The sequence below is a fragment of the Alexandromys fortis genome, unplaced genomic scaffold (assembly GCF_014885135.2).
Source record: "Alexandromys fortis isolate MF-2015 unplaced genomic scaffold, M_Fortis_MF-2015_v1.1 scaffold_28, whole genome shotgun sequence".
Taxonomy (NCBI): domain Eukaryota; kingdom Metazoa; phylum Chordata; class Mammalia; order Rodentia; family Cricetidae; genus Alexandromys; species Alexandromys fortis.
In genome coordinates this window covers 9,156,933-9,181,459 of record NW_026067901.1, presented here as the reverse complement: position 1 = coordinate 9,181,459, position 24,527 = coordinate 9,156,933, and the positions used below count along the sequence as shown (strand labels likewise).

The 24,527-nt window shown below is 44.6% G+C and overlaps 1 protein-coding gene across 1 annotated transcript in view; it reads left to right on the top strand.

Moving 5' to 3' along the window:
• The window catches only part of Mov10l1 (Mov10 like RNA helicase 1), a 63,236-nt gene extending 39,588 nt beyond the window's left edge, over positions 1-23,648 (top strand). The window contains exons 19-25 of the mRNA XM_050127737.1: positions 1,186-1,285; positions 2,360-2,524; positions 5,523-5,696; positions 14,311-14,460; positions 21,476-21,583; positions 22,499-22,636; positions 22,769-23,648. Of these exons, the coding sequence (XP_049983694.1) occupies positions 1,186-1,285; positions 2,360-2,524; positions 5,523-5,696; positions 14,311-14,460; positions 21,476-21,583; positions 22,499-22,636; positions 22,769-22,864 (931 nt within the window). The 3' untranslated portion in view covers positions 22,865-23,648. The remainder of the gene's footprint in view (positions 1-1,185; positions 1,286-2,359; positions 2,525-5,522; positions 5,697-14,310; positions 14,461-21,475; positions 21,584-22,498; positions 22,637-22,768) is intronic.
• The last annotated feature ends 879 nt before the right edge of the window (positions 23,649-24,527 follow it).

The window sequence follows — 24,527 nt, the reverse complement described above, 5'->3', positions numbered from 1 at the left end:
AATGGACCATTGGAAGGCAGGCTGCTTAGGAAACAGCTGAATTCCGTGAGGTTAATCCTGGGTGGGACAGCTCAAGTACCCACTAGTGGCGTCTCCCTAGAAGATGGAGCAGTGATGGTGCAGGGAGGTAAGGAGGGATGGGCTAAGGACAGAGAACTTGTCCTCAGTGCTAGGAGGAATGTCCCAAGTGCACTAGAAGTGAGCCAGGGAGGCAGCAAGCCAGGTCTTGGTAAGAAGAGGAGGTAGCACAGGCCAGGCTGAGGGAGGAGGAGAAGCAAGCTTCCCTGGGGGTGAGTCCCAACTCCTGAGATCCTGAGGACAGTCAGCTCTGCAGCTTGGAGCAGAGTCACCCCAGAATGTAGCTGTGAGGATGACTACCTAGGCCCACACATGCCACCTTTCTGACCTGAGTTCTAGGCATCTGAGAGCAGAGAGAGCCAACCTGGCCTCAAGCAGGTTGCAGATTATTTCATAAAGATTCTTTAGTTACCTATATTTTATTTATTTTTAGCTAGGAATTTAATATTTTTAATATTTTATTTTGTATGTACGTGTGTGGGTACAAATGTGAAGGTCAGAAAACACCTTGGGGGAGTTGATCCCTGTATGCCCCAGGGATCAAATTCAAGTCCTTAGTGGCAGGTACCTTTACACTCTGAGCCATCTCACTGGCCCCACAGTGTTATTTAATTATGTAACCTGTATGAAATCACTAATGAGACAGTCTACATTTAATTATTCAAGTATGAAACTTAGAGCTCTTTATGTCAGACTAGCCACTGTAAGATGCTTAAGAGCCACACATAGCTAAGAGGCTGCTGGACTGGGAGGGTGCAGGTCTAAGCAAGGGCAAAGGGTTTCTGCAATACAAGGTGCCAGAATTCTAAGCTACCAGAAGGCTCTTGGGCTTTGTTCATACCCACCCTTGCCCCCTTCATGTCCTTCCAAACACGTACATATTCTGCTTACAGAACACCAACTGCTGATAGGGATGCGTATGAATCTCCTAGCAGGCCTGCAGCTCTGTGACTCCAAGTCTTGTGACACCCATACCTCTTGGTCTTATCGTCCCTGGAAAACCCCACTGTGATCCCAGCACCACATAGCAGAGTTTTGCCAATATGTGTTAGGTAGCAGTTGCTAAGCAATACAATGAAATTACCATTCCGACATCTTTGGCTCTAGAGTTGGATACTTCACACACGTTTTTGTGGACGAGGCAGGGCAGGCAAGTGAGCCAGAATGCCTTATTCCTTTGGGACTGATTTCAGACATCAATGGTCAGGTAAGATCTGTGTCTTGTGTGTGTTTCTGTCTTACTGTTTTCCCTCGGTGACAGTCACAGCCTTCAAGTGAAAGGACCTGAGGATCTGGGAGGTCAGTGCTGTGCTGGTCATCACAGCATCAGGCTTCTGTGGCTGGAAGAAAGGCCCTTGCCTGTTATTATTTCCTTATTGCAAACAGAAGATAAGAGCCGTTGTAGGTACTGGGACTCAATGGCAGACTCAAGAGCTGATTTCCAGTGTGGGTATTCCACATGGCAGAGGGGAGAGGACAGGGCCTCATGCTCTGCTAGGATCTGACTGTTGTTCCATTACATTTTCCAGGGGCTCCTCACTCAGACCCCAGCCCCTCCAGCTCTGTGTGTTCCTGGCAGATTCCCATCTTATCTTCTCTCTGCTACGTTGGACAGTGACATGGGTTATCATTTTAGAACATGTTTCTTTCAGTGCCCCCAGCTGAGAGGTCATCTGACACCCACTTGTGAACTTGTCAGGATCCTCCAGATGTGTTCCCACCATCTCCCCTCAAGTCACAGGCTCTTTGAGACAGTCTAGGAGGAACTAAGGAACAAGAACTGGTCTAATTAAAACACTCCCGAGTCTAGTCAGCATGATGCTAATGAGTTTGAGGCCTGCCAGGAAAGGACATCATGGAAAAGGGCTGAGGATAATTTCCTATGGTCAGGCATAGCAGAAAATTCCAGAACACAAGCTTCATGCCTGAGGCTTTTGTCACATTGAGAGATAAGTGGAAGAGGCAGCTGGACTGCTGTACCAGAACTGATAAAAGCAGATAGTAACTGCTTAGTGGAGAAACCTGAGTCTCAAGCTTATCCAGTTTCTCATTTCCCACTTCTCAGTCTAAGTCATTGTCAATTCTAGCTGTGTCCACCATGGTCTCTCAGCGTTTTCCCTCATTCCATATAACCAGAGTGCGCAAGGGGGCCCTGCCTGCACACCCCATCCCTACCTTATTCAGAGCCACCTGCCTGTCAATTCCCATAGCTCTTTCTACTGTGGCTGGACTGCATGCCTGTGTACTCCACACTAATCAGGCATCCTTGTATATGCTATAGATTGTTCTTGCTGGAGACCCCATGCAGCTTGGCCCAGTCATCAAGTCCAGACTGGCCATGGCCTATGGATTGAATGTGTCTATGTTGGAGAGGTTGATGTCCAGACCAGCATACCTGAGAGACGAGAATGCCTTTGGTGCTTGTGGTGCATACAACCCTCTTCTGGTGAGTTCTGAACTCTCTGCTTTGTCACACAAATGGAGAAAGAGCAAAGTTTTATTGGAGCAGACAGTGCTGGCTGGAGGAGGGGGTCTGCTGAGGGCAGGTCCGTAGGGCAGCTGCCACACTGCTCTCACCCAGCTCCTCTTGCCTATGAGTCAAGCACATGAGCAGACTTCTGCACAAGTGAACTGGATGTATCTCCATCTCCACAAACACCCACTTGTTCCTTGCCCTCCTCCCCTCAGGAAGCATGTTCAGCACAGTGATGCACAGAATTTGGGGAGGAGGATAAGCAGCATGTGTGGCTCCTCCACTTCCCAGGTAGCATTTAAGGTACTTTCTGCCTGCTCTTCTGTCACACAGGAACTGCTGTTTGGATCAGAGGGTGCCATGGAATTGTAACACTGATGATGTGGAGTTTGGGGATCTGAGACAGTAAAAGAAGTTAAATCTGCCTTACTCCGTAAATGCAGGAAAACAGAAATGGCTTTTGTAACCATGTGAAGGGAGAGAGGGCCTGCCCTGTGTGGTCCTCTGACCTGGGTGCTTCTGGGTGTGAGTGCGAAGCTTGGTGAAACCACCAAACCAGACCCTTCCATGCGTGGAAGGAAAAGCTTACTCAAACTTCCAAGGCGATCTCTTGGGGTTGGGCAGAGAGAGGCAAAATAGTGGGAGAGTTTTGCCAGTTATAAGGGTTGTGTTGCAGCAAGAGGTAGGTGAGTTAACTGGAATAGTCTGAGAACTAGCATGGTGCTTTGACCTATTGACGGCTTGTCTAAGTTAATAAGGAGCTAGATGCCCATTCTGGAGATAGTTGGTTGAATGGGACAGATAAGGGAAGTGATAGCTTTCGTTACAAACAGAAACCCACTTGTCAAGGTTTCTGAGGAATGCTGGTTTTCAGCAGCAGTCCTTCTGTGTACCTGTGAGAGTCCAGTGTGAGCTGAGCCCAGTCTGTCATTTAGGACAGTGCCAGTGGAACTGCCGTTTGGGGTTTGAAAGGGACACTTTGCACCTAACACTGGGCTTACACACCATCAAATTCTGAAGGTGGACTTTGGAACTTGCATCTTTGGAAGCTCACAACAGAATGAACTTGGGGATCTGAACTCTGTAGGACATCATTACATGGCTAGAAACTTCTATAATTAAACATTCTGTAAACTTTATTATTACTAAACTGTTATAATACCAACAGTTTTCCATCTGAACTTGTTTTCCTGGTGTTAATGAAGTATAGTAGTCATGAGAGGTTTTCAGAGAAATAAAACCCTTTCCTCCATTGGAAATCCAAGGAGTGAGTGTTGCACAGACTGGGTAAAGTATGTTGTGATTCTTCAGGCTGAGGAGGATCTCTGGGATAACACTCATAAGAAAGGTGCCTGCTGTCCCAGGAGCAGAGGAACACATACAGGTGCCCCTAGGATGGGTGCAGCGTGGCATCTCCTGGGTCAGAGAGGATGCCTGCGTGCTGCCCTGCCCGTGGAGATATGTTCTCACCCACCTCCTGTGCATGTTGGGACATGCACATTCTTCTGAAAAAGAAGTGCTTTCCTCCTCTTTTCTGTGTTCTCTCTGCTTTCTGAGCTAGTGTGAATCTTCATGGTGGGACACTTTCTGCTTTTTGAAGTGTGATTTACTGTCCTAGGGCTAATGGGCACTTGCCAGTATAATTCCTTCAGTTGCTCTGACAAAATGCCTGTCAGGGACAATTTCGTGGGGAAAAAGATTTGTTTTGGCACCATTTGAGGGGATAATATGGCATGGCACAGAAGGCATGGTGGGATGAGGCATCTGCCATCAGGAAACAGAATTTGGCTTCCTCCGTCTTCCTTTTTTATGCAGTATAGGACTTAGCCCATGAGTTAGTGTTACCCACATTTAGAGGTCTTCCCACCTTATTAAACTTCTTTAGAAACACCTTCAACAGAATCACCCAGAGGTGTGTCTCCTAGGCAACTCCAAATCTAAAGAAGTTGACAGTGACAATTGACCATCACAACCATAAGCAAGGACAGATGCTTGCATTGCACCAATTTCCCAAGCAATTGGAGGAAAAAAGCTTTTTCCTCATGTTAGTACTATCCCCAGGACCAAAGATGTACCAGGGCTGTTACAGCAGCTCTTACTTTCTGCCCACAGCACAGAGTCAGAGCTTTATAGCACTTCATTTAAAGGCTGAGCTTGTAAGATGTAGGAGCCTGCTCCCACAAAGTCAGCTAGGGTTCCTGGATTGGGGGGACATTAAGGCTAAGGAAATGTCAGATGAAAAAAAAAACTGAGACAGAAAACATAGGATAGAATGTCAAAACAGCCCAGAGTTTATTTTAGAACTTGCTTATATACAAAAGCAGAAGTAAAGCACAGCACAGTCAGTCAGTGTCTAACCAAAGACCATTCCTGTCCTTGAGTGAGCAGCCTTCTAACATGTGCTTGCTGTTATCTTGAGGTTCCTAAGATTTGTCGTCAGCAGTATACTGTCTACTAGATGGTGTGTTCTTTTCTCTTGGGCTAAATTATCAGAAGTCTCTCACAGCCCTCAAGGTTATTGGGAAAAGCAAAGCAGGGAAGCTTGAACTCAAATGACTTACAAGTCAGAATGGACTCCAGATGGAAACTGAGTCGCATGTGGGCACCCACAGTAAGGTGGCAGATCAAAGGCAAAAATTGCAGCACAAAGAAGTATCCAGAGCTGACTGTACCCCTTAAGAGACACTCAACAATCAGGACCCAGAAGAATCACAAAAGAAGCCTTTTGTCCCTCCTGATGTTTACCTTTTCTGCTAAAATGGATCCTCAAGATTCAGAGTCACCTGAGAAACTTGTCCTGGCCTCAGATTTCAAGCTAATAGAATAGAGGCAGGAGCAGGGAACTACCCCGTGAAGTTAGCAGTAATATGGTTGGTTTCAAGCTTTCCTTGCAAGGACAATAGGGATAAAACCTGGATAGGAGCTGTATGGTTTTGACTTCTCGTGACCTGTGTCTACCCTTTCCCTACAGGTCACAAAGCTAGTGAAGAACTATAGGTCCCACTCGGCCCTGCTGGCACTACCCTCTCGCCTGTTCTATCACAGGGAGCTTGAGGTCTGTGCTGATCCCAAAGTAGTGACTTCGCTGCTGGGCTGGGAGAAGCTGCCCAGAAAAGGCTTCCCTCTCATCTTCCATGGCGTGAGGGTAAGTCTGCCTTGACTACTGAGTGCTCCTTGCATCTGGTGTTTCAGGAAGGGGAGGAGGGGGTGTCTTCATTCAGAGAACAATGATGTTCCCATTGTTGCGAGTCCCCATCTATGCTACATTAGCCAAGCATTCTCCATGGGCCTGAAGTGGGGATGACAAGTTCTGATCCCTTAAGTATAAGGCAGCAGGAAAGGGCTGCTGCTGACCTCTCCTGTCAGAGAGTCCATACAGAAAGAGCTTAAGAGTAGATATTGCAGGCCCTGCCCTTTGGTGTTTGCATTAGATAAATACTGGGTTCCAAAAGGAATCACAAGCCAGATTCAAAGAACTCAGAGTATGGATTAGAGGTCTAGGAGGATGAGCAAGAGAGATGACTCAGTGCTTAAGAGAGTTTTTTACAGTCACAGACCTCTGTTCAATTCCCAGCACTCACATTGGGTGACACATAACCACTTGTAACTCCAGCTCTAGGAGATCTGATGCCTTTAAGCTTGCACTTCCATATACATACAGACACATAATGAAAAATAAAAATAAATCTTTGAATAAAAACAGAAGGCTGAGAAGTAAGGCAGGAAAGACCATTGGAAACTGGGCACTAAGGACTGACATCCTGACAGTACTTGCCCTGCCCTCAAGACCAGTCAAGCTGAGAACCCACAAGAACCAGTCAACCAAGCACTCAACCCCAGCTCCAGAGGCGGGGGGATGACAAGGACAGAGTCTCCTTCCTACAAGACCTCACAGAGTGGGGTTGAGATGCTCATTAGCTATAATGAACTGCAGGAATTCACCAAAAGCAGGTAGTTTGTATTGGTAATTTGGTTGTCAGAACCAGAAATCAAGTTTTACATTCACCTTCTCAAAGGGAAGAGGATTTGAATTATGATCCAAAATTAGTGTCACACCCAGAAGGGAGGATCATGGCAAATAGCCCTCCTCTCCCATAGCCTGGGCTTGTAGGTATGTGAGCCCACAGACAGCTACACCCAAGTGCAGTCCGTGACTCAGTTTCTCTCTAAATCTTTTAAGGACAAAAGTTCTGGGTCAGTTAGAAGTACATTTGAAGACGTATGCTGGTGACTCTGGAGCACCCTCTCGAAGGCTGTTTGTCAGTGCTTACCAAGTCCTAATGTGTGCCCCTTCCCCAGGAATACCCTCCTTGTGGTCTGGGTAGCTCTGCCCATCCTCAGGAAAGACAAGTGGTTGTTAGAGTGGAAGGAATCTCTCTAGAGTGCCCAGAAATGAGCCTGTGAGGCATAACCAGCAATACGCTGGCACAAAGGCACAAGGCTTTACTTGAGCACATGAGGGCGTATTCATAAATGAGAGTTCAATATCTTAAAGATCTCAATTCTTTAATGCAGTCTAATTTTAAAAATTACCACAGGCCAGGCATGGTGGCACACACCTTTAGTCTTAGCACTCAGAAGCTTGAGGCAGGCAGATCTCTGAGGCCAGCCTGGTCTACAAAGCAAGTTCCAGGACAGCTAAGGCCACACAGAGAAACCCTGTCTTAAAAAAAATACCACAAGCTTTTTTTTAATGAGTACTATTTTAATGACAGTTAAAAGTGTTTTATAAAAGAAAATGAGTACAGTTCTGTGTAGCACAAATAATAAAAACTCAGAGACAGATATTGGTGTTCAAGCTGAAGATCAGAAAAGCAAAGCAGCCAGCCACTAGAGAGCTCTTTTATATTCCTCTCTCTGCCCAGCCATATCACTCCTGTCTCTACCTCTCCAGTGCTGAGATCACCTTTGTGTGAGCTCTGTTTCTCTTTTAAACAGATTCAGTCTTCTTCTGCTCAGGGTGGCCTTGAACTCACAGAGATTCCCATCTGCCTCTCCTGAGTCCTGGGATTAAAGGTGTGTGCCACCACTGCCTGGCCTGTATGACTGACTAGTATGGCTGCTTTGCTCTCTGATATTCAGGCAAGCTTTATTTATTAAAACATAAATAATATGCCACTTTAGTCCTAGATTCAATTTTTAATATTGTCAAAAAGAACCAGACAAGGGCTGGAGAAATGGCTCAGGTTAAGAGCATTGCCTGCTCTTCCAAAGGTCCTGAGTTCAATTCCCAGCAACCACATGGTGGCTCACAACCATCTGTAATGGGGTCGACCCCCTCTGGCCTGCATGGGCACTGTGTGTGTGTGTGTGTGTGTATATGTGCGCACGCGTGCGTGCATGTGCGTGTGTGTGCAGGCACACATACATACACATAATAAATAAATAAGTTTTTTTTTTAAAAAAAAAAAGAAGAACCAGACAAATGAATCATTAGACTTGATGTTACAAAATATACTCTACAAAGTTAGAGTAAATAAAAGTGTCCAGTATTAGATGTATATTAAATATGCAGTGCAGTAGTAAAATACTTACCTAGCATGTGTAAGACCCTGGGATCAGTCCTCAGTACCACAAAGATGAAGTGTGTGGGGTATGTGTGTGCACACACATACATGTGCACGTGTGTAGTTGACCATAAAGGTACAAGCTGGTGGAAGGGAGTCAAAAAATACAAGTGGATATAGAGGATTTTTCTATTTGACCAGGGTTTTACTGTGTAACTCCATCTACCTGGAACTCACTCTATAGACTAGATTGGCACTGAACACAGAGATCCACCTGCTTCTGCCTTGGGATTAAAGACATGTGCTAAAGATGTATGCTACCATGTTCATCCCAGTGTGGAGAACTTTTAAGATAAAAGTACCTTTCAGTCCCTGAAAAACAAGATGGAAATACAGATTTGATCACCAACAGACCCTGGGAGTTCATGACAACCTAAAGGTCATGTACAGAGGCCAGGAAACACACTCTGGGAGAAGGAGGAGGAGTAGTCTTTGGACCGATATCTCTATTTGATCCAGGGTAAATATCTCAACAGGTTTCTCATGGGCAGATAGATATTTTGTTGTTGTTTGGTTGTTTGCTTTTTAAATTTATTTATTATGTATACAGTGTTCTGCCTGCATGTATTCCTGAAGGCTAGAAGAGGGCACCAGATGGTTGTGAGCCACCATGTGATTGCTAGGAATTGCATTCAGGACCTCTGGAAGAGCAGCCAGTACTCTTAACCTCTGAGCCATCTGTCCAGCCCCTTGTTATGTTTTTTGAGATAGGATCTCATATATACTAGGTTAGCCTTGAACTTGACATATAGCTGAGGATGACCTTCTACTTATGGCCCCACTGTTTCCACCTCTAAGGGCTAGGTTTATAGGCATGCACTACTATACCTGGTTCAGTGCTGGAGATGAAACCAAGAACTCCATGCATCATGCCTGGCAAGTGCTCTACCTACTGAGTCACACCCCTGCCTTGTTTGTTTGTGACAGTCTTGCCAACACGGGCCAACCTTGAACTCAAAATCCTTTTCCCTCAATTTCCTTAGTGCTGGGATTACATGTGGAAGCCCCCACATCTGACTTTTATGGACACTTTTAACTGGGGGGGGGGGGTCTGTATCAGGCAGGCAGAGTTTCAGAAATCTTGTAACCATAAGAGGTGGACTCCCTTGCTTGTCTGCGTAATCTGTGCAGTTGTGAGAGTCAGCAGGGACAGCCAAGCAGACTGTCACTGGGGAGCAGCTGGATAAGACAATGATCTGGATAGGCTATGTGAAGAACTGAGAATAGACTCAGACCTGGAAGCCCTGCTTCTTCTGTGAAAAAGTCCGTTTGTATTCCAGTGGATACAGAGGTGGTGGAGCATCAGCATGGATCACTGCAGGTGATGTAGTCATAGTTCAGCATTTCTGAATGTCAAGTACTCTGCTAAATTCTAGGCCCTGAGAACATGTGGTCCACGCCCAATCGGAGCAGAAAGAACTACATTCCTGGTGAATTGGCTGCAGTGTTGCTGGCAGGCTTGGCCCCTGTTTACTGAATGCTTGGCTTCCTCTGGTGACAGCAGACAGAATGTTCTGGTGCCCACCTGTGCTTTTGATGTACCAGATAGAATTGTTCAGTAAGGTGTTTATGGCATGCTCAGGGTAGGATTGAAAACAGGCCCAGAGGAAACTGTCTTTTTGTCACAGGAATTGTCATGGAGAAGCCACGGTATACGTCATGCACAGACCACTTGGGCTGTGCTGCTTTCTGCTCTGGTAGCAGCACTGAGCAGGACAATATGGCCCCATAAGATCCTAAAGCCTTTATTACCTCTTTACAGTAGCATTGTGTCATCCTCTGGTACAAGTGAGAAACCAGGATGGACAGACTTTGCCTTCCCTCCTTCATTATTTCCAGCTTTTATCTTTAGCATTCTTCCTTGATACCTTACCTTACTCATCTCTTCTCGCACTAGTTTTTTTTTAATATTTTAACTTAAAATATAATTACATCGTTTCCTGCATTTCCTTTCCTTCCTCCAACCTCTTCCATGCACCCCCTTTTTCTCCTCAAGTTCATGGCCTCTTTTTCTGTTGTTACATACATGTGTAAATACATAAATATATAAATATAGCTTGCAGAGTCAGTTTAGTGTTGGCTTGTGTGTATATGATTTCAGAGCTGAGCTCTTGGTATTAGGCAATTGCGGGCTTATTCTAATTGTCCCTCAATTAGCAGTCCTTAGTTGCCTATAGTTCTTCGTCTGGGAGTGGGATCCAGTGAGATTTCCCCCTTCCACAAAGGCATGGCTTTGTGTTATATTTTAGGTCTTGTTTAGACATCCATATTGTCATCATGGATGTAGCTTCCCTGTCATTTCTACAAGATATGCTCTCACATCAGACTTTTTGGTCCTCTTGCTCCTATAGTCTCTCTGGTCCCCCACTTCCACAATGTTCCTGGAGCTTTAGGTACAGGAGTTGTGTTGTATATGTATTACAGACAAGCATTTACAATTAATACAAGCCTCTGTGTGGTAATTGAAGCAGCTCCCAGTATAGGAAAACTCTACCTATATGGGACTTTGTTGAAGTAGGTATGGCCTTCTTGGAAAAAGTGTGTCATTATAAGGTATAGCAGGCTTTCTCAGATTGCTGTATCCCACATCATGACACAGAGACTTTTTATTAGTTATGAATGATCAGCTTTATCTTATACATATCCTGCTAGCACTTATAACTTGATTTAACCTGTTTCTCTTCATCTACATTTTGCCTTGGGACTTTTTACCTTTCTTTCATTCTTTATTTCATACTTTCCTGCTTCCTCTGTCTGTGGCTGGCAGGCAGGCAGGCGCCTTGCTGGCCAGCCCAGGATGTCTTCCTCTCTTTCTCCCTTATTCTCTCTCCAGCCTAAATTCCTTCTCCTCTTTATTCCCTCTGCCGCTATCCCTGTCTATCCCTCTACTGCCTAGCTATTGGCCATTCAGCTTTTTATTAGACCAATCAGGTGCCTTAGGCAGGCAAGGTCAAACAAATACAGCACATCTTTACATAGTTAAACAAATATTCTAGTCCACAGCAGTGGGGGTAGGCTTGAAGCTTCCTATGCTCGGGATACCAGTTAACTTCTCCAACACCATGCTTCCCATATGCTGCCATGCTCCCTGCCATGATAATGAACTGAACCTCTGAAACTGTAAGCAACTCCCCTCAATTACATGTTTTACTCTATAAGAATTGCTGTGGTCATGGTGTCTCTTCATAGCAATAAAACCCCTAAGACAGAAGTTGGTACCAGGGATTAGGGTATTGCTGTGATAGGCCTGACCATGAACTGGTTTGTTTGAAGGAATTTGGAGTTTGGTACTTTGGATTGTAAAAGCAGTGGAATGCTTTAAACACTGCTTAAAGGGCCATAATAGTAGAAGTATAGAAGACAGAGGTGCTGAGAGTTATTTGAACTGTCGGGGGGTTGCTCAAGAGGTTTCAGAGGAGAATAATTTTAGTATGTTGCCTAGAGATTGTTCTTGTAATATTTTGGTGAAGAAAATGGCTGCCTTTTGCCTTAGTCTGAAGAGTCTGCCTGAGGCTAAAGTGAAGAGATTTGACTTAATTTTATTGGCAGAAGAAATCTCAAAACAGTTTAGTATAAAACTCTGTTGTGTAGCTATTAGTGATAAGTATAATGAAGATTTATATGAAAAGGAGATAAATGGATTAATAAATGGAATGGAGTAGTGACCTCAGGGCAAGATCCCACTCAGCTAAGTTTCCAATCCAAGAAAGAAACCAAAGAAAAATTTAGAGCTGGGTATGATGGTGCACACCTTTAATCCCAGCACTCGGGAGGCAGAGACTGGCAGATCTCTGAGTTTGAGGCCAGCCTGGTCTGTAGAGCAAATGTCAGGACAGCCAGTCTTAGGCAGTGAGGACAGAAAGCTGGTGAAGATATAATTAAACAAGGGGGCCATGTTCCAGCCCCAGCGAGCTCAGAACTTAGCAGCTTTTGCCACATTGTTCTGGATTTAGGGTTAAGGACAAAAGAAAGTTATGGAATAAAGTCACTGAGGCCAGGCATGTGTCAGGGTGTTCCTGAATGGAGGCCTAGTAGAGAGGCCGTTGAGTAAGGCTGTGAAGTTGAAGCCTGGATTGCCTTGGAGAACTTAAGATGTTAGACATAGACATGCCAGAATCATGGGGTGCCTGCCAACAGGGAGTGGAACCAGCCTAAGAGAAAGAAGTGTCTTGCAGTCAACAAAGCTGAATGAAGTTAGAGATTTAGAGTGTTTTTGACATCAGACATGCAGATACAGATAGAGATGCAGAGTTTGGAGTTTTCCCAGCTGGTTTTCAGTCTTGTTTTGGTCCAGTCCTCCCTCACTATGCCCCCTTCCATACATTTCGGAACAGTAATGTATATCCTGTGCCAATATATATTGGAAGTGTGTGATCTGCCTTTTGAATTTGATTTTTACAGGTGATTGCATAAATCTTTGAAGAGACTGAACTTTGGACTTTAAAACATTGTTGAGACTGTGATAGACTATGGGAACTTTTGAAGTTGAACTAAATTTTTCATTATGATATTTTACAAGCTTATGGAGCCAGGGAGTGGAATGTGACAATTTGATGTAATTGGCCTCCATAATCTCATAGGGAGCAGCACTATTAGAACGTGTGACTTTGTTGGAATGGGTATGGCCTAGTTGGAGGAATTGTATCACTGTGGGAGTGGGCTTGAGGTTTCCAATGCTTAGGACATTGCCCAGTGAGTCAGTTGTTGCCTGCAAGATGTAGGACTCTTGGCTCTTCCAAAAGCACATCTGCCTGCATGCCGCCCTGATGATAATGGACTGAACTGAAACTATAAGCAAGCCCCGCCTCAATTAAATGTTTTCTTTTATAAGAGTCTCCATGGTCATGGTGTCTCTTAACAGCAATAAAAACCTAACTAAGGCAATCTGTAGCTCCAATTCCAAGAGATCTGATACCCTCTTCTGACCTTAGTGAGCACAAGACACATACATGGTACACATACATAAGGTAATAAAATAATTTTTAAAATCCTACCATAATCTTCTTTCTCATTAATGTTTAAGATATTTAGGTTATATTATAAATAAAAATGGATAAAATTATATATCATAAAACAGGCTATTCTGAAAGGTAATTGTGATTATTATAGCTTTATCTGATTTACTTTTTTATTCTGTTGTGTTTTATGAGACAGGATCTTGGTAAGTAGCGCAGGCTGACCTCATGCTCAGACCCAGTGATGGGATAAAGATGTGCATCATCACACCAAGCTTTGTTCATTTTTAAATTATGGTGAAATAACCATTTTAAACTGTGAAGTTCAGTGCTGTTAAGTATATTCATAGTTTTTGGCCAACAATCTCTAGAATCTTTTTATATTGCAAAACTGAAACTCCCTCCCTACAAAATCTTAGTTCTCCACTAGCCCTGCCCCTGGCAGCCCCCTATGAATGTGACCACTCTGTAGACCTTGTGTAAGTGGACTATACAGTCATACTCCGATGCCTGGCTATTTGACTCAGCATTCCTCAGGGTTTATCCATCTTGTAGAGCTTCAGGATTTCTTTTGTTTGTTTGCTTGCTTGATTTTTGAGACAGGGTTTCACTATATAGCTCTGGCTGTCTTATAACTTATTATTTACTATGCATTGAACTCACAGAGATCTGTGTGTTTCTGCCTCCCAAGTGCTGAAATTAAAGGGATGTGCCACCATTTCTGGCCCTAAAATGGTAGATTTGTACAACCATCCCTTTTCTTTACTTGTATAAAATATAGTGTGGTTCTAGCAGGCTTAGTGCTATAGGCCTTTAATCCAGCACTTGAGAGGCAGAGACACATGAATCTCTGTAGGTTTGAAGCCAACCTGATCTACCTAGCAAGTTCTATGCCAGCTTGGGCTACATAGTAAGACTCTGACTTAGAACATTTTTTGTTAGCCAGATGTGACAACACATGCCTTTAATCCCAGCACTCAGGCTAAGGACATCCTGTTCTGCATAGTGAGTTCCAACCTAGCAAGACCTTGTCTGGGGTAAAGGTACTTCTTATTTAAAAAGATGGTTCTAATTTCCAAATTATTTAATGATAACTGTCCTGATAGGTTATAAATTCTGTATGACAGTAGAGATGTTCTTTCTGTTGTGTTTACTGTGTATTCCCAGTCCCTACTTGAGCTCTTGATCCTGGTACATGTCACTAGGTAAATAACTTGTTATGTTCTCACTGTCTCAGGGGAATGAGGCTCGTGAAGGGAGAAGCCCGTCATGGTTCAGCCCAGCCGAGGCTGTCCAGGTCATGCGCTACTGTTGCCTCTTGGCCCGGAATGTCTCCAGCCAAGTTTCTTCCAAGGATATTGGTGTCATCACACCCTATAGGAAGCAGGTTAGCCCACCAGGACTCTGCCTTCGTATATGGTCACTATGGCCCTTGGTCTTTGGTTTCTGAAGGCCAGAAACAAACTCATTTTGAACAGCAGGAGATTTTCAGAGAAGCAGAACCATGCTGAAGATAAGAAACTGGTAAAGCATACACCTCATGGCCGTTACTTACCAGCCACCTGTCTTATTACACCCAGGGCTGAACATTATTTTACATTCTAGGTAATTACATCATAAACATTTACATAAGGACCTGTGGAATATGTTGGTATTTTGTCCCTTTAAGAAAAAAACTTTCAGGACGCTAAAGAGATGGCTCAGTGGTTAAAAGCATTGACTGCTCTTCCAGGTGTCCTGAGTTCAATTCCTAGCAACCTCATGGTGGCTGATAGTGGGATCTGATGCCTTCTTCTGGTATAAAGTCAATAGAGCATTCATATAAAATAAATAATTAAATCTTGAAGGAAGAAAGGAAGGAAAAGAACTTTTGTCAGGGCAGTGGTGGCATATGCTTTTAGTCCTAACACTCTGGCGGCAGATCTCTGAGTTCGAAGCCAGTCTGGTCTACAGAGCAAGTCCAGGACAGCCAGAGCTACACAGAGAAACCCTGTCTTGAAAAACCGTTTAAAAGAGAAAATAAAAGCTTTCAGCTTCAATCCCAGAACTTGGGAGAAGTTGGCAGGAGAGTCTCTGAGGTGATGATGGTGATGATGATGATGATGAAGAAGAAACATCTTTCTATGTGTAGTTCATATCTTTAGCAGTAGCCCTTGGGAGACTGAGGCAGGAGAATTGCTTCTAGTTAGTGACTAGTCTGGGTTATTCACGTTGTAGGCCAGTCTGGGCTACAGAGGGAGACCCTGTCTCTATAAAAGAAAAAGAAAGCTGTCCATCCCAGCCCTCACCAGTATTTCTCAAAAGTAATGAATGCTGTGAGCGTTTGTGAGGATCGCCCTTCCACAAGGATTGAAGGCAGCAAGTATTGCTGATCCTATAAAGCTCTCTATAGGTTGTGACAGCCATAAACTCTGCATGTTTATTACCTGTTCTGAAACTATGTTGTGAGTAGTGGTACCTTCTATACCAAACACAAGTTTCAGTAGCTGAGTTCCTGCCCCTTTGGTGGCACAGAGATAGCAATAGCCTGATTAAGAGCCCACAGCCACTTGGTGCTGGCTATTTTTCCTCCTTGGTAAGTTTGGGGCCATTGACCACATAGCTCTTTGGAAACAGAGCATCTTCCATCTTGATGATGCACTGTAGCCCACTCACAAGTCCAAGTTCATATGTTCTTTTTTTCTTTTCTATTTATTCTTCTCTCATATATTACATCCTGTTACATTCCCTCCCTCCTCTTCTCCACCCCCCCTTCCCTTTCCTCCAGATCCACTTCTTCATTTCCCTTCAGAAAAGGGCAGGCCTCCCAGGGATATCAACCAAACATGGCATATCAAGTTACAATAAAACTAGGCACATTCTCTCATATTAAGGCTGGATGAAGCACCCAGTAGGAGGAAAGGGGTCCCAAAAACAGGTAAAAGAGGCAGAGATAGTCCCTGCTCTGACAAAAACACCAAGCTACACAACCATAGCATATATGCAGAGGACCTATGTCAGACCCACACAGGAAAACTCCAACCCAAGGAGGCTAACTACACCCATGAAAACACGGGAAATAAATAATCTCACACCAGCAAAACCAAAAGAAGGGAAGCACACACTACCACCACCAACAACAACAAAATAACATAAATTATCAGTCATTGGTCATTATCTCTCAGTATCAATAGACTCAATTCCCCAGTAAAAAAGACACAGTATACCAGGCAGTGGTATGCACACCTTTAATCCCAGCACTTGGGAGGCAGAGGCAGACAGATCTCTGTGAGTTTGAGGCCAACCTGTTTTACAGAGCGAGTTCCAGGACAGGCTCCAAAGCTATACAGAGAAACCCTGTCTTTTTTGGTTTTTCGAGGCAGCGTTTCTCTGTAGCTTTAGAGCCTGTCCTGGAACTCCCTCTGTAGACTGGCCTCGAACTCATAGAGATCTGTCTGCCTCTGCCTCCCGAGTGCTGAGATTAAAGGTGTGCTCCACCACCACCCGACAAAACCCTGTATTAAAAAAAAAAAGATACAAGCTAACAGAATGGCTATGAAAATAGTATCCATCTTTCTGCTCATAAAAGAAATATAGCTCGGGCTGGCAGAGACAGGTGCATCCCTGTGAGTTCAAGGCCAGGCTGGTCTACAAAGCAAGTTCCAGGACTGGTTCCATAGCTACTGAGAAATTCTGCCTCAACAAACCAAAGTTTATCCTTCGGGCTAGAGAGATGCCCACTAACCAGTGGTTAAGAGCACGTGTTCCTTTTGCAGAGGCCTGCATTCGGTTGTCAGGACCCTCTCACATCTACCTGTAACTCCAGTTCATGCTCTCCTCTGGATTCCTAGTACCAAACACAATATGCTATATAGACAATAATGCAGACAAAGCATTGATACATAAAATAAAAAAATGAATCTAAAAAAATGTTTAGCCTCGAAAAAAACCCAGCCAAATACATTAACTTGCTGCTAATGAAAGTGCTTAGAGTTTCCTTTCATTTAATTGGATGTTGGCTATCAGCTTGCTGCAAATTGACTTTATAATGTTTAGGTATGTCTCCTGTATCTCTGATCTCTCCACGATTTATCATGAGGGGTGTTGGATTTCTGTCAAAAGCTTTTCCAGCATCTAATGAGATGGACTGTGTGGGTTTTTTTCTTTCAGTTTATATATATGGTAGATTACATTGAAAGATTTTCATGAACCATCCCTGTATCTCTGGGGTGAAGCTTACTTGATCATGGTGGATGAGCTTTTTGATGTTTTCTTGCATTTTGTTTCCGAGTTTTTTTATTGAGTCTTGTTTTTAGATATGGCTTCTTGGGGAGTACAAGCCCAGCTTAGTGGGTCATCAGTTTTCAGCAATGGCCATCCTCATCACCTTGTGTGGTTGCCATTCACTAAGTATATATCCTCAGGTGCCTCTCTGTGCAGACCTCAGGCCATTTGAGTCTTCCCAAGCTACTGCTTCTCACCAGACTCTTCTGTATCTCCTCAGCCATGAATACAGCTTCAGCCAATAATACACTCATTCCCAGTTCAAGGTCTTTTTTCTTTTTTTAAGTAGGAGAGACAGCTGTAGATGCTGGGTGGGAACCCAACTCTTTATTTTCCTATTTTTGTTGTATTGTTTTTGGGGTTTTTTAATCTTGATTGTTTGGTTTTGGTTTTGGTTTTGGTTATCAGCCTAGCTTTTAATAGCTGAGCCATCTTTCTAGCCCATGAGCAGAACTCTTGGTTCTCCATATATGCTTGCCTTTTGAGGTTACAGCCAGGTAGAAGAGCCCACAGACCAGAACACAGACTCCCATTATTATTACCCAGAGTTGAGTAGCATTAACACTTGTTGGGCTGTGATTGTTTCCAGAACACTGATTGTGCAATTGTATGGTTGCTTTGTTCGAGTAGACTGGTCTGTCTCCTCACCGTCTTGCCTAGGTCTTGTTTTGACCTAAAGCCCTTCATGGATACTAGTAGACATCCATGGGAGAACAGATCATGTGACATCAGACTAGCCTAGTGTCACCTATCAGCCTGTCCTTGAGGCTCAGCTCGATCCTCAAGATTGCACTGATCTAGGCTGAAGAGCTTACCCAGCCTTCCACACTGCCCTTGGTCACTGCACAGCTAGCTGTCCAGCATAGTGGATTAGTTCAGGGTCTTTATGTCCAACTAATTTTCATGGGACTGACCAGGCATTTGAGAGACTCTTTTGTTAGTGTTTGCTTGTTTGTTTATTTTAAAGATTAGTTTTATTTTATGTGTATAGATGCTTTACCTGTATGTGTGTATCTACAACATATACATGAAGTGCTTGTAGAGGCCCTGGACTAGAGTTAGGTGGTTGTGAGCCACTTAGTGAGTCAATTCTGGATCCTGTGGAAGAGCAACCAGTGCTCTAGATTCTGGGGTTTTTGTTTGGTTTGGTTTGGTTTGATTTGGTTTGGTTCATTGGTTGGTTTTTGGTTTTGGTTTAGATTTTTTGAGACAGGATCTCTCATACTGTATAACAGTCCTAGCTGTTCTGGATCTCTTTGTAGATCCAGAGAGATCTACCTGCCTCTGCCCTCTCAAGTGCTAGGATTAAAGGCTTAAGTCACCACCACCCAGTCCTAGCTTCTGGTTTTTAGAAATAGTTTCTGTCTTAGAACTCATTTTGTATCCCAGACCAGCCTCTAACTCATGATCATCCTGTCTCAGTCTCCCAGGTGCTCACATAGGAATCATAAATGGTCAGGGTTTTGTTTTGTGTGCTAGAAATCAAACGGCCTTGTGCGTGGTAGTCAAGGACTGAACCATTGAACTACATTCATATTCTTTTATGCTACTTTTTTTTCCAAGACAGGGTTTCTCTGTGAAACAGTCCTGACTGTCCTGTACCTCATTTTGTAGACCAGGCTGGCCTCAAACTCACAGAGATCCACCTGCCTCTGCCTCCCAAGTGTTGGGATTAAAGGCATGCACCACCACCACCCATTTATTTCCTTTTAAAAAATACCCTCAGTATTTTTCGTTTCGTTATTATTCTGTGATTTTTTTAATATTTACAAGTATTTTGCCTACGTATATGTCTATGTGCCACTTTATTTCTTGCTGTCCAATAAGGCCAGAACAGGGTGTCAGATCCCCTGGGACTGGAGTTATCCGTGGTTCTGAGCCTTCATGTGGGTGCTGAGAATTTGAACCTGGGTCATCTGGAAGAGTAGTCAGTGCTTTTAACCACTGGGCCATCTCTTCATCACCCTGTCCTACCTTTTTATCCCCATATCCAGCTCAGAATGTAGCACATATGGACACATATAACTCTTACAGTGTCACTCATTTGCCAAGAGAAAGCAAGTAACCTTTGCACTGATGGTCAGATCTGCTGATAGCAAGAAACCAGCTTGTCTATGGTGGAGACACAGGATTTTAATCCCAGCACTGGGGATGCAGGCCAATGGCTGAGTTCAAGGCCAGCCTGGTCTACAGAGTGAGTTCCAGAACAGCCAGGACTACACAGAGAAACCCATCAAGAGAGAAAGAGAGAGAAGCCATCACTCAGATGTCTATTTGTCACAGCCTGGCTCAATTGCCCTGTGTAGCCTTGTTGGAAGGAGCCGGAAAGGCCGAATCCTCCAACACGTCCCCATGGGACCTTTGCATTGGCATCACTGATACCAAGCTGCAGAGGTATAGTCTGAGAATGGTGTATCACTGTGATCAAGCAACTGTAACTTAGAACATGCTTCTCAAATCCCTTGCTTGTTCTCACATGCAGGTTTGAAGAGGATTTGAAAAATTTTAAATGTAGGGCAGGGCTGGAGAGATTGTTCAGAGAGCGGTTAATAGCACTGGCAACTCTTCCAGAGGTCCTGAGTTCAGTTCCCAGCAACCACATGGTGGCTCACAACCAAGTGTAATGAAACCTGGTGCATGCAGGAATACATACAGGCAAAACACTTTATACATAATAAATATTTTTTTATTTTTCCATTCAAATATTTACACTTGTTCTCTCCTCCCCCCCCCCCCCGTCCCCCTCCCCGTCCTCTCTCCACCTCCCTGCTTGAGAGAGGGCAGGGAACCCTACCCTGTGGGAAGTCCAAGGCCCTCGTCCCTACATCCAGGCCTAGGAAGCTATGCATCCATATAAACTAGGATCCCAAAAAGCCAGAACATGCCATAAAACCAAGTCCCAGTGCCTTTATTAATGACTTCTCAGTCAGCCCCCATTGTCAACCACATTTAGAGAGTCCAGTTTGATCACATGCTCGTTCAGACCCGATCCAGCTGGATTTGGTGAGCTCCCATTAGAACAGGCTCACTGTCTCAGTGGGTGGACCAACCCCTCGGTCCTGACTTCCTTGCTCATCTTCTCCCTCCTTCTGCTCTTCAACTGGACCTTGGGAGCTCAGTCTTTTGCTCTGATGAGGGTCTCTGTCTCTATCTCCATCCGTCGCCAGACGAAGATTCTATGGTGATTTTCGAGATAATCATAATATTTTTTAAAATGTAAGACAAGAAGGTTACAACAAAAGTGCTGAAGACTGAAGCCGGCACTGAACTTGAGCATCATTAAGAACTTAGGTTCTCGGGCTAGAGCAAAGATTTGTGAGCCACAGCAGAGCTCCACTAACTTTAGACCACGAAAGCAGAGTGGGTCACAGTGACAAGAGAGTGGGGAGACGTTACTGGTGGTGTCCCAGGCCTTGCCTTTGGCCACATGGCCCCTGTGTGCCTTCCTAAGCATCACATGCAGAGACTTTTTTGGGAATTTGTAGTGATTTGAAGGAGAATGACCCCTAGAGGCTCATCTTTCTGAATTGTTGTTCCCTAGTTGATGGAACTGTCCACATTCTAATGTTCTGTTCTTCCAAAGTTCAACAGAATTATCCATTTAGCTGTGCTTACAGCATGCTGACACTTCTGTAGCCCACAGTTCTAAAATGTTGTGAATTCCTCCTGCAAACCAACTTGCAAAGGCCTGAGATGCCATGGTCAGGTTTAGTCAGCAATAGCCACACTTCTCTCATACCAATTTTTTGTATTAGTTACTCCCATGTCACTTTGAGACACCTGACAAAACAACTCAGGGAGGAAAGGACTTATTCTGTCTCAGATTTCAGAGGATCTCAGTCCATCATGGTGGGGAAGACATGGTGAATAACTTAATTCCTGGCAACGGAACATGTGTCTGGAAAGCAGGCTGGAAAGGCCCTTCAACAGCCTTCAGAAGCCTACTCTGTCAACTGGGCCCCACTTTCTAAAAGTTACACAGCTTCCCAAAATAGCGCCACCAGCTGTGGACCAGGTGCTCAAAAGTATGAGAGGAAGTGTGTTTCAGAACCAAACCATAGTAGTATTTGGGTTAACTGTAATAGGTATATATCTTGATTTTTACAATGTTATTTTTAATCTTATAACCTGTTTTAAAGGTGGAGAAAATAAAAATCCTTCTGCGGAATGTGGACTTGACTGACATAAAGGTTGGCTCAGTCGAGGAGTTCCAGGGGCAAGAATACTTGGTCATTGTCATCTCCACTGTAAGTTCTCTGTTTGTGGCCAGCTGACTTGTGCTTGAAATCGCTGGTTATTTAATGAATGACAGATACACTCAAATAAAATGGTAGAACCTAGTTCACAGTGTAACAGACTGCACTGCAGGCTAGAGACTCTGGTATTAGACTCAAGTGTTTCCAAAAGTGGTAACTATACTACATTGTTCAACAAAACCCCAAAGATCAAACCAGGTGGTGGTGGCAGAGCACACCTTTAATCCCAGCACTGGGGAGACAAAGGCAGGTGGATCTCTGTAAATTCAAGGCCAACCTCGTCTACAGAGTGAGTTCCAGGACAGGCCCCAAAGCTATGGAGAAACCCTGTCTGGGGGGGGGGGGGAGGATCAGGCACCCAAGTGAAAAGAGTTTAGGAAGAAATAGCCAATGCATGGAGGAGGAATAAACTAGTGAAAGACAGATGAGGTTGTGCACACCTTTGATCCCAGCATTTCAGAAGCAGAGGCAAGCAGATCTCTTTGAGTTTGAAGCCCCCTGGTCTATATAGTGAGTTTCAGGACAGCCAGGGCTACATAGTAACACCCTGCCTAAAAAAACAAAAGAAAAGGAAAAAAGATAGTGAAAGACAGACAGCTAGAGCAGAATGCTTCAGATGGCAAAAGAAGGCCAAACATTTGCCTTTATGCCACCACACAAGGACAGCTTAACTCTCAAACCACTGACTTTTATTTAAAGTATCCTTGTTGCAAGCTCATGCTAACTGCTGAGTGAAAATTCAGATGCAAAAAAGAAAATGAAAACCCAGACAGAACCTGTTAGCATCTTGGGGGACTTTCTGTCTGCAGACAAATGAGGTCATGTTGCTTCTTAACCTTTCTGGTTTTGTGTATATTAAAAAAAAAAACTTGAAATACCATTTTTATTCATCTTTGTGTCTTGTAGGTGCGGTCAAATGAAGATAGATTTGAAGATGACCGTTATTTTTTGGGTTTCTTGTCCAATTCAAAAAGATTTAATGTTGCAATCACAAGACCCAAAGCATTGCTGATCGTTCTGGGAAACCCTCATGTCCTTGTCAGAGTGAGTTTACAGAACACTGGGCTGCCATGTCTTGATGGAGGAGGTCTCAGGAAATGACTTCTGAGGTCAATGATGCACCTGGCACCAGGAGACTCTGGGCCTTCACTCACTTGGCTCTCTTCTTTTCCTCAGGATCCCTGTTTTGGAGCACTGCTAGAATACAGTGTTACCAACGGTGTCTACACAGGGTGTGATCTACCTCCCGAACTGCAGGCTCTCCAGAAGTGAGCTCTCCAAACCCACTGAAGCCTCAGGACCAGCCTGGATGCCTTTTTGACTTTTCCTGACCCCTGGGCTACAGCAGCCTCTGTCCTGGAGTTTAGTGGTCAATGTCACTCCACCCTTGTGTACCTGAATAGGTAAACAAAGCACCCAGTTAGAAGCACTGTGGAGGAAAGTGCTTTTGTGCTCACTGGTCCAGTGTCAGGATCTGTGGGGCACAGAAGAGTCTGGCCTGTTGACAAGGAGACATTGTGCCTCGCTCTAGGGACCCTTAGGTCCAGATATGCTTCAGTCTTCTACGATTCTTGTGGCTTCCTGGTCTCAAGACTGAACACGGTGTAGGTAGGACCACTGAGTCAGCTGAGCTGCTCCTGCTTCATTTTACTGACCTTGGTTCACAACAGTTTGTTTCTGCCAGTGGGCAGTCACTGCCACTACCCTCCCCCAAATAAACACTATAGTAACTCCAACCTCTTTCTGTCTCTGAATCCACCTGTGTCAGTGATAAGGTTTTGTCTTTCATTTGCACTCTGCTGGCTAAAATCTCTAAAGTTGGCTCTGCCATCACCTGGTCTGTCCTGATGTAGATGTATGTGAAACAGCAGCAAAGACACCAGCTCCACTCACCTGAGATCCACAGGCCACAGCTGGCTGTGTTGCAACACCTGAGAACTGAGAAGAGTATTGGATGGGATGAAGCCCACCTAGACCTCAGTATTTCTGGAAAGGGGTAGTCAGTAAAGGCCCGTACTAGAGCCCTGCCTATCCTCCCTGACCTGTCCCTGCATTCAAGTAGATGCCAACTTGTAAGAGCCTTCATGCATTAGGTGAGACGGGCTCCTTGATGGACCAAACTGGACTTCCAAGTCTGTGCTCTAGAGGCACTAAGAAAAGTAAAATTTCACCAAGCTTCCTCTCTCTAGCTTATGGGAGGCCAGGACAAGTTCTGTGGCTCTGCCATGGTCAACTGTAGGCACTGCTGCCAAAAGAACTGCACTTGAAGGTGGGGTCTTTCAGAACCCGGTGAGCAGCAGTGTGGAGTTTAGCCCTTTTGTGCAGGTGAGGACTGTCTCCCTGAGGAGAGTTCCCACTCCCTCAGTCCTGCAGCACCCCTTACTGCACATGGCTGATGGAACTCTTATGCCCAGATCCTGGGTGCATAGAGAGATCCTCACAGAGGCTTCTGCTCTAAAAGCTTGCACCCATCCTATTACAGTGTTCCCCCTCCACCGTAGGGACTAGACCTGGCTAACTAGAGCATAGAGGGATAATCCCCCCCAAAATTTCAAGAGTCTCTACTACCTCAGGACCACAATGGGCAAGGTACTTTCCTCAGGCAGGGAATGGAGAGCCTTAGGTGAGGGGCTTTGTTTGTTTGGATGGAGCTGAGGACAGCACAGGCCGGCCAGCCTCCAGCCAACTTTCTCCATTCTTCTCTCATAGCATAGTGACTCTCAGCGGGAGTCACAGCCCTTTACCATCCCAGGAAAAACCATAAGCTTCATCCTGCCCCTTAGTGAGCCTTTTCAGATTAACTGCTGTCAGGCCTCCACATCTGTGTCATCTTTTGCTCCAGATCAGAACTCAGTTGCAGTGTGAGTCCAAGAAAGGCCTTAGACCTTAGCTATATGAGCAAGTGAGGGCAGGAACAATGACAGGGTTAACACCA